Source organism: Halyomorpha halys, unplaced genomic scaffold (assembly GCF_000696795.3).
Source record: "Halyomorpha halys isolate HHAL.00 unplaced genomic scaffold, Hhal_1.1 Scaffold1081.1, whole genome shotgun sequence".
NCBI lineage: Eukaryota > Metazoa > Arthropoda > Insecta > Hemiptera > Pentatomidae > Halyomorpha > Halyomorpha halys.
In genome coordinates this window covers 247,787-258,634 of record NW_027105331.1, presented here as the reverse complement: position 1 = coordinate 258,634, position 10,848 = coordinate 247,787, and the positions used below count along the sequence as shown (strand labels likewise).

Sequence of the window (10,848 nt, the reverse complement as noted above, 5' to 3'; positions counted from 1 at the left end):
CAATCAGGAACCATTATTATATTGATGAATTACAAATAAAAATGACTAGTACTATTAACACCTTACACAAACAATTATTTAAAATTAAATTTTATAGAATAATTTACAAATTCATTGGAAGCATATGCTAAAAGAAATATGGAATATTTAAGACAATTAGATACTCGTACATTTAGATTAATTTCTTTATACATGAACAGTTCATAAATATATATAAACATGGAAGTATTCCTTATATCAGATATGATTATTATCTTTCAAAGTTATTAAATAATACATATTGATATTTGGTACATTATCTCATACATAGTATGGATAAGTGCTGTGCACTAAACTAAAATATAATCAATCAGGACATTCAATAATTATCTGCCAACAAAATTATAAGCATTAGCATTTAAATTGCATATTTCAAATACTTTAGATAACAATAAGGAGTACTGATAACTTTAACATTTCTAACAAACAAGTATAAAACTTATAAATTTTAAATTTCAATCAATATTAGTTTTTTAATATAAATAATCTTCAATCTAAAAAATCATTATGATTTAATAAATAACAAACAAATCAATGAGTTTTCATAACCAAGTATATCTTTGCCTTAAATAACATTTTTTGTTTTTCTTAAATAAATCTCATTGTGATCATCAGTAATATTTTTTTTTTCATTAGTTTCTGTCTTGTTTTTTTTTTATTAATAAAAATAATTTTAAATCTTATTACAAAAATAATAAAAATATTCTTGGGATAGATAGCTTTGATGTTAAGATAAACATTATCCAGTGGTAAAATATTTATGTCCCAAATTTCTTTAAAATATACACTTTGGCAATAAATGGTAAGAAAAAAAATTTATAATTTCAATTATAATAATTATTTCCATCAGGATGTTTATTAATAAAAGACAGATAGTATCAATAACCATTCCCTTTACTTCTTATGAACGAAGTCTACACCCTTCTGAATGTTTTTCTTGAGTTCTGGTATAGCAGATTTGAGAAGGTCCTTTTCATAACTAGAAAGACCAGAAGGCAATCCAAGATTTTTCTGAATTCCATTTGGCTGTGGAGAAAAAAAAATGAGCTAAGTAAATCAAAATGGATTAAATATGGAATTAGTTTTTAATTACTTTAAAAATAATCAAGTTAAAAAAAACTATTAACACTTGATTTCTTAAATTCTATTTTAAAATTATTTTCCTCAATCAACTGCGATAATTGTGAATGTAATTTATTCTTCCAAATGTCTTCAGAGCTGGTAGTCAAACTAGAAGTAAGCAAAAAGACAAAGTTACACCGATTAAAGTCTATATTTTTGTCTATCCTTTTTTAAGGGTCAGAAAGTTGGACAATCCAATCCTTAAGAAACATGGGAGGCAACTCATGGCAGTGGAAATGAGATTCCATCAAAGAAAGTGGTGGGAAAAACCAGAAGGGAGTTTGTAAGAAAAAAAAAAGAGAGAACAGCATCTGAGGAGCTAGAGCAGGAGTGAGATCTGTTACTGAATGCCAGCTGAAATGGCATGGCCATCTTTGTAGGATGGGAGGTGATTGAAAGACCTGTAGGCTGACAGAAGCAAGGCCAATAGGAAAGTGCTCTGTGGGTAGGTTAAGGCTTACCTATAGTGACTGTTTATATGGACGCAGAGGAATGCAGTTGCTCATTGGATAAACTCTGAAAGAATGGCTTTAGACAGAGATAAACAGGCTACTCCACACCTAACAGCACTAAGGAAATAGTGAAATAAAAAAAAAACTGTAGTAGTTGATGGAAAACAAATATAAAATTAATAATAAAATACATAATTTTGTTAAGAGATTGGAGCTTGTCTGTGCCGTAAAACTGTCTTTAAAGTAATGAACACCTTCAATTCTAAAGTATTTATTAGCAAACATTCATAATTTATAACTAATAAAAAAAGACATACTAACCCCAAGAAGTACTGGTGTCGAAAAGTATGGCACTTCAGTAACATTTGATTCAACATAAGCACATTCGATGATGTTTGACTCTCCTTTTAGACCTTTACATAGAGATAATGCAAAACGTGCTCCAGCATAAGCCATTGATAGTGTTGCTGAACCTGCTCCAGCTTTAGCTTTTACAACTTCTGTTCCAGCATCCTAAAACAATAATTTTTGAGTAATTCATAAGTTATAGGACACACTAAAAATTTTTTATTTTCCAGTGACAGTATCTAACCATTCATAAATTAAAAATAGTGATAGCTCTTGATAATTGGTAAACATGAATGTATATTATACACGTGATTAAAAATTATTTAATTCAGTTTTTGTAATTACAGAACAAAACTTTATATTCAGCATTTTTTTTTTTAAGCCTTAGCATGATAGGTACAGTTGATGCCGTTTTTCGATTTCAGGGGCTTTTTAAATATTGCTCTATATCAAAGTCTCACCTTCCCATTTTAAGCTAATATTTCAAAAGTGATATAGGGCCCTCGCTCTCCAGGGGTTTAGCGGGGCGGGGAAGGATGGCCTTTTTTTTAGTGTTACGATCTCCTCTTGTGAGATTGTGACATGTCGTTCATCGACCAACCTACTCGCTGAAATGGTCCGTTTAAAAAGACAGATAAGTAAGGCTACCATGGAGGGCGGGAGTGGAGGGTTTGATGCCGTTTTTCGATTTCAGGGGCTTTTTAAATATTTAAAATGTTTAAATAAATGATATTTTATATTAATTGTATGAATTAGTTGAATATAACATAATACATTTTATTATTTAAATAAGAAGTACAGATATATTTAACTTGAAAGTTTAATAAAGCTGAACTTTCAAAATAATGTAATTAGTGTGATATAAAATGTTCAATAACTTAATGTAAAAGGAAGATGGTGTAGTAAAAATAACTCAAATAGAAAATAAACTAATTTCTATGCGTTTATTTTCTATTTGAGTTATTCTGGCCATACCCAGACCATCTTCCTTTTACTGATTACACATGGTCAATTAATGATCTTCCATAATAATATGATTTTAAAAGAGTATTTTAAAAAATTAGATGAATAAAAAGAAAATTCGAAGAGAACACTAATTTTTTCAAATTCTATATTTAGATATTGACTACTTAAAACAATTATTTGGTATATATTTAACCTTGAGCCGTGATAATGATTTAAACAACTAAATAAAAAAAAAAATTAAAAGTGGATGGAAAAAGAAAATGGAAACAACAGATTTAACTGAAAATCAGAAACGATAAATCAACTCTAGACAGTAAGAAATTAATTCAAGCTTGGTTTATAAACCTACAATCATTCCCCATGTAAAATTATAATATTTAAACACTGTGTAAACTCTTCAATACAAAAATTTAAATATTAATAAAAATAAAAATTTAGAAAAAACTGAAAAAATGGTAAGAAAAAACATAGCTTACCTGGATTCTAGTAGTTAATGCTGATAATTCATCACTCTTAAATTCCACTTTAGGTTTTACTTGTGACAAAAGAGGAATAATAGTTACTCCGGAATGGCCTCCTATAACCGTAACACTTACAGATTGAGGGTCAAGTCCCTATCGAGAAGAAAACAAATATTGTTAAATCAATAATATTACAATTATATTTCATTTTGTTTTGTTTAAATATAAAATTTACTGAAACCAGGCAGAAAAAAAAAATTTGAATTGAACAATGAATATACATCATAGTAAGTTTAGATGAAAACAAGAAAATATATGCATTTGAATCATTAATTTCATGCTTTAAGACTTATATAATATTCAATATTTTAAATCAATATTAAAAAAAACCATACTATTAAGAAACATCAAAGCAAAAAGTTAGATCAATTATATTATTAAAGTAGGCAAGGAAAAGCGATTAAATAATATCAATATATCAAAATTACAATCTTCAAGGCAACCATGAGCATAGAAGCATAAGATTCTTCTGTCAATATCAGAAATCTGAAAAGCTATTCGTATCCTTAGCATTGTAAACAAATTCCATTCCTTGCTTCTCTCTTCTCAATCAGTTATCATTTTTACCATACACCCCTCCTTTACATTATTTTTCATGTGACCTATTCTTCCCTTCCACCAAGGCCATCTGTTCATGCTCTATTACTGTTAACCATCGACCAAACTTTACACAAATATAATAATAATATTCCAATATTATTTGTACTAAGATAACCTAAAAATTAACCAGAATTTTCATCCAACCACATGACATGCTCATAAGTTGCAAAATAACAATTGCATTAACCACTAAACAGTAAGAATAGGTTCTATTGGAATGCCAAGGAAAACTTATCAGTTCCAAATCCTGACACAAACCTTTTATTGGATACATTCTCTGAGACTTTTTCTACATTTAAAGAGGTCGAGATAAAAAATACATATTTAACGAAAGCCTGTTGTGGACGCTTGCTTACATGAGAAGTATGAGATATAACATGGGATTTTAGGTTATAATATATTTATAGATGGAATATTCATATCTATTTTTGGGAATAAGTGGTTTTTATATATAAATATCAACATCTTTTGGCTGCACGGTTTCATTTGTAATCAGACTAGATAGTTTGGTATCAAGTTGGAACATAAACTGAGGGCATTACCAGAACAACTTTTGTATTTTGCTGTATATCTACTTTTAAGAGTAGATTATTTCTAAAAACAGAGCAGAGTATATTTGATAATCATTAATGAGAAATGTTAGAAAACAATTCAAGAAATGTAAATCTCTATTAAAAGTAAGCAGTACTACTGATCATTATTTCTAAATTTAAAGGATCCATATAAAGCCTGGAGGATCAAAACATTGGCTTTTAATAAAGTTTTTAATTTTAATCACCACTTAGACTGTCTTTTCCTTTATTATTAAATGTGGTCAATTATTAAATGTTTAACTTTTTTATGTTTCTATTCATTGTTTCTAATTTATTTTTTAGGATATTTATTCTAAATTGTTCCTACTTTTACAAAGGCCAAATTTTCAAGAATCAAGAAAGTATTCCAATTAATAAATAAGATAAAGCAATGAATGTTGTGAGGTAAGGGCACACAATCAGAAAGAAAAAAATAAAATTGAAACAAGGATATTTTTAATTCATGGTTTTGGTTGGGATGAAACGTGTATAATTGTATTTATATACTTTATAAATACTGATAAATCGGAATCCCAGAAGTTTCAACAGTTACGAGCATTCAAACCCAAAGAAGTTAAAGAATATCTCTTGGCCAAAATAGGTATTCATAAAAAAGTAAATGTGATTTAAATTCAATAGATAAAAACCTTTATTACTCATGCTGCTATATTTTGGAATTCCTTACCCAATTTTATTTTTAAAGCATCCTCTCTAGCTAACTTAAACGACCACTTACTTCTTCACCCCTCAATTATTAGTTCTATGCAGATACGCAGCAATAATTCTTTCATCTAATGCCCTTGATCCATAATTGACAAGTCATTATAAATGCAGAATATTATACTATAGAATTTATGAATTTCATTAAAAGATACAACAGAGAAATCGGAATAAATATACCAATTTTCATTTACCTTAGCGTTTCCAACAAATGTATTGGCTCTAACAACATCTAATGTAGTAACTCCGAATAAACGGTTTGGGTCAAATACTCCATTTTTCTTTAAAACCTCTGCAGCAATTGGAACTGTGCTATTAACCTAAAATTAAGCATTTTATTAACCTTATGTATAAAATTATTAATATTAAGTACCTGATCCATTAGTTATTAATATTTTCATTAGATAATTCACATCCTGATTACTACAAGGAGTATATATCAGTCACATTTTCTTGATTTTGTTTTATTTTTACTAAGTTCAGGTATACAAGATAATATAGGGTTGGTAAATAAGTCCTTTTGGTTTTTTTTGGGTGAAAGATTTTTTTTAAGGTTTATTTTGAACATAATAATTATTTTAATTTACAATGTGATGTCCATTATTTTCGATTACTTTACCCCATCTCTCCAACAGCTGAATAATCCCATGTTCATAGAATGTCTGTGGTTTATTAGCGAAAAAGTGATCAAGGTGCTCCCGACACCCTGTTCATTTTCAAATTGTTTTCCACTTAAGGAATTTTGTAGAGACCAGAATAAGTGGTAGTAACTAAGAGCAAGATCTGGTGAATAAGGAGGGTGGGGCAAAAGATCCCATCAAAGGGCTAACAATTTATTGCAGATGACTAACGAAGTGTGGGGCCTAGTGTTGTCATGATGGAAGATGAAACCCTTTCGATTTGCCATTTCTGGGCATTTTCTTCAAATCGATTAATCCAATTTTGTTAATTGTGAGGAGTATAGAGTGGAATCAATCAATACACCTTGTGGCAACAGTTCATAAAAAATCACAACCTTGAATTCCCACCATACAGAAAGCATTATCTCCTTTGGGTGCAATACCGCTTAAGATGTTCCAGGTGGTTCGTTGCTGGGTCTCCAAGATTTTTTTTCACCCCACATTATCGTAGACAATCCACCTTTCATCCCCTGTCACAAGTCTTTTAAGAAATGGATCTTTTTTTTATGTTTCCGCAGTGAATCGCAAATGGAACTGCGTGTTGCCAACTTGGCTTCGGTCAGAGAGTGGGGGACCCAAACATCAAGCCTAGAAACATAGCTGAGCTTCCTCAAATGATTTTCTATGGTTGTATGTGATAGGTCTAGGACCTCTGCAATGTCTCGCACTGATTGAGATGGATTTTGATTGACTATCGCCTTAACATCAATGATTTCAATTTCTTATGAGCGACCAGGTCGTTTATGTCATATTCCCTGCTGGAAACTTGGCAAACCAATTTTGGCATGTGCGCCCTGTTAAGCCATTATCCTCATAGACCCTGCATACTTTTTTTATCTGCAGCTTGCTTTCCTTTTTTTTGAAGTAATAAAGCAAAATGTGCCTATAATGCACAATATTCCTATCCATCTTCTCAGCTAGATCACAAACACAATACTGACCTAATCTTAACAAGTGTCAACAGACATAACACTGTTTACATATTACAAATTGGATAAACAATCCTGTTGAGATTAATTGCATCAGAAAAATGTTACATATTATAAATGAAACATGAATACAAAAACGAAAAGGACTTATTTGCAAACCCTATATATAGCTGAATGGTTCAATGATGAACTGCTCATGATTTTTTTTTTTGTTTTGTAGAGAATTTAATTGCTTCTAAAGTGAATAAATAGAATTTTCAAATCATAATTAATAAAGCTATACTCGACTTAGTACTCCATGTTTAGTTTTCCCAATAATTTGAAAACTATACTTCTCCCGTAACATTATAGCTGCTTATACAGAATCACAATACTTGAATTTGTTAACAGAGCTACACTTAAACAGATTAAAAATCTAAATCAGATAAATATTAGTGAAGACAAAGTAAAAAAGTTTTGTGCCAGACTTAACACCCAAAGCGGTAAGGAAAGTTTTGTGTATGAACACATCAGATTTATCTATTTTATTTTTATAAATTATACTATAGTACATACAAAAAAGTTATATTAAGATGTATAAGATCTCATGTGTATCCCCATCCAATCATAAATAATGTACTATATTACTTTATTTGAGAAAAAAACCTTCATAAATAAATAAAAAGTACATAATATAGTCTTTGAACACCACAAAAGCAATCAAGATTACAAATTAAAAAAACATAAAAGTTTCTTAAACTTAAAATGAACAGCAGACCAATGTTGATTAACGTGTACATACTGGATTTGATATAATTCCAATCAAAGCCTTTGGGCAGTATTTAGCACAAGCATCTACCAAGTCTCTAACTATTGATGCATTTGTGTTAAAGAGGTCATCACGTGTCATTCCAGGTTTTCTTGGTACTCCAGCAGGAATTATAACGACCTCCATACCAGACAAAGCAGTCTATGGAATAAAAAGAGTACTTAAAATTTCAAAAAGTTAAAGTTAATTCAAAAATTTATTTTAATAATTATAAACAGTGAGATTCTCAATTTAAAAAGTCAAGTATACTCATCTAACTATAATTACAATGGAACAATTAATTATATTTTCAATGAAAATACATTAGTAATTCAGCATACAAAAAAAGTTTATAATAAGGTATAGATAGTTGACCGTAGATTAATGATTGGAGAAGTTTGTCGGGGGGGGGGGGTGCGGTCAGCAAAGAACAACATAAATAAACAAAACCATATTTATTTATTTTATGCCGACGTTTCAATAGACTGTGAAGTCACTGAAATGGCCACTAGCACAAGTTCCACTTTTGGGTTTGATTCATTAATTAACTGTTTCTGTTGGGAAAAAATACTTCAGGACTTGTGCAATGGATAAACATTGTTAATGAAAATATGTAACACAATAACAGTTAATGTTATACTATAATAATCTACATTAAAGTTACTTTCATAATCTGTATTAGGACTTTCAAATATTTCATTATTTAAAATAGGTATTTTGAGTTGTTTATAAATAACATTAAAATTGGAGAAGTTTGTCGAGGGGTGCAGTCAGCAAAGAACAACATAAATAAACAAAACCATATTTATTTATTTTATGCCGATGTTTCGACCTGAATTTCAGGTCTTCATCAGGGCTATAGAACAAAAGAGATAACAACAACATTTTGAGAAACATACAATTGAAGAGGAATAGTATACAAACAAATTTAGAATTATACAAAATATTGAATTAAATCATAAATGATAAAAATTGATAACTAATAAATGAATAATAAAAAAATTTTTAATTGATTGATAATTCTGGTATTGGATGGTAGTAGATTGAAAACAGTGACAGATGAAATATAATATCATGTAGGTAAGAAGATATGTATAATATAAGATATGCAAGTAGTGTCTAGAAAACTGAAAAAATAAATAAATAAATTGAATCTACAAATTGAACACTGTGACAAGACAATGAAAAATAGTGAGTGCCTTATATCTGAATTACAGTGTGAGTATTAACTAACCATCCAATTCCACGATTATCAATCAATTAAAAATTTTTTTATTATTCAATTATCAGTTATCAATTTTTATCATTTATGATTTAATTCAATAATTTGTATAATTCTAAATTTGTTTGTATACTATTCCTTTTCAATTGTATGTTTCTCTAAATGTTGTTGTTATCTCTTTTGTTCTATAGCCCTGACGAAGACCGGAAATTCAGGTCGAACCTCGGCATAAAATAAATAAATATTGTTTTGTTTATTTATGTTGTTCTTTGCTGACCGCACCCCCCGACAAACTTCTCCAATCATAAAAGAAGTTTATAAGGAAAAGTTGGTCAGGGATTAGGAGAGAGTGTGGTCCTATACTAATGTTTATTATCTTCTTATTTACTTGAGATACTGTTTGTTTTTCTTTATTTTTTGCTGTACTATTACATAATAATTTTTATCTTGTATATATATATTTTTTTTTTCATAGCCCTGATGAAAGCCAGCAATTTAAGCCAAAACTTCATCACAAATAATTATTAATTTTAACTTATAATTTGTGTACACTTCACAGATCGTGCTCCACCAACTTTTTTTTTTAAATCTACTGTCAACAATATCCTCCCTATTAAAAAATTGTTATACTAATCAACTATATCTAATTCTTTGACAAAATAAAAAAAAAAATAGATTCAAGAATAATCCATGATGGAGTAAAAATAAAATAATCACTGACCTTCAAAGATTCAGGCCCATTAGATCCACGTGTCACAGACTTTGAATCAATATGACTAAGATCAGCAGCTACACCTGGAGTATGAACTATATCGTAAAGTGAAAGCTCTGTTACTAATGGTGATTGTTTTAAAAGCAAAGAGAGAGGCTGTCCTATACCACCACTTGCTCCACATACAGCAACTTTAACATTTTTCTGGAAAAAAATTTGAAGTAAAAAAAAGGGTGATAGTCTGTGGTATGCATTCCGACCATTGTTGTATAACATTTAGATATATATATGACATTTACATTTCCAAAAAATAGATTGTCCACATATTAAAAGTTTAAAATTAGGTCTTCCTTTTCGGTACATAAAATTTTAAACATAAGAAAAAAAATAAACAAGATAAAATACGGATACCTCTTTAAAGAAATTATATATTATGGCTAATTCTAACGGAAAATTATGAATTTGAAAAAAAAAAAAGCATTGACCTACCATGGAAAATATTTCGGGATAATAAACATTAATCCAATTTAAACTTTAAAACATGGTTTTTTACAATTAAATAAAATGTCACAAATAATGAAAAATTATAATTATAAATAATAAATATTCAATTTTAATAAACTATTTGTAATTAAAAGCTATTTTTTTCAGAACAGAGCCACTCAAGTAATGTAAAAGGCCTAATAGAATATAGTCTGAAACAAGACTACAAAGCCTAATATCTTCATTTCTTAATTATACTAAAACAAAATCATTTCATGAGATTACTGAATGAGAATAATGAGAAATTATGACGTAAATAGGAAGATCTTTTTTTAATAAATCTAATTTTATAAACGATGGCAATAACGTGATTTTATTAAAAATTCCATGTCAAATGATTAAACATGAATTCACTTTTCAGGCAATATGAGTATTCTGATAAGATCTAAATATTTAAAACATGTGATAAGAAAAGATTCTTACCAAGGACGTAGTTGAGAAAGATCTGGCATTTTTGCAAATAAACGTAAATCGTTGAGAAAACATAGCAAATTTTGAAATTGCGATGAAATTTACTTTAGAAAGAAAGGATTCTTAATTCAGGGTTAGGAAAAATGAACAAAAAAAGGATCCAATGAGGTCTGTCCTGCACCAATATCTTCGAGCCAGCCGGCACTCGTTGAAAAGTCAGCTGT

General features: G+C 29.1%; 1 protein-coding gene across 1 annotated transcript; it reads right to left on the bottom strand.

The window, feature by feature from the left end:
* Positions 1-10,848, bottom strand: Mdh2 (malate dehydrogenase 2). Its single transcript, XM_014432568.2, has 7 exons — positions 10,637-10,848; positions 9,680-9,874; positions 7,731-7,898; positions 5,535-5,660; positions 3,404-3,541; positions 1,935-2,126; positions 1-1,065 (listed from the first exon to the last, which is right to left on the bottom strand). Exons 1-7 carry the CDS (start codon positions 10,697-10,699, stop codon positions 934-936), a joined length of 1,014 nt encoding a protein of 337 aa, XP_014288054.1. The 5' UTR covers positions 10,700-10,848; the 3' UTR covers positions 1-933.

Coding starts and splice junctions, on each gene's coding strand:
- Mdh2 (XM_014432568.2), bottom strand. CDS start 10,699: ATGTTTTCTCAACGATTTACGTTTATTTGCAAAAATGCCAGATCTTTC. Junction 9,875..10,636: donor CTTTCTCAACTACGTCCTTG/GTAAGAATCTTT, acceptor ATTTTTTTCCAG/AAAAATGTTAAAGTTGCTGT. Junction 2,127..3,403: donor CATTAACTACTAGAATCCAG/GTAAGCTATGTT, acceptor TTATTGTTTTAG/GATGCTGGAACAGAAGTTGT.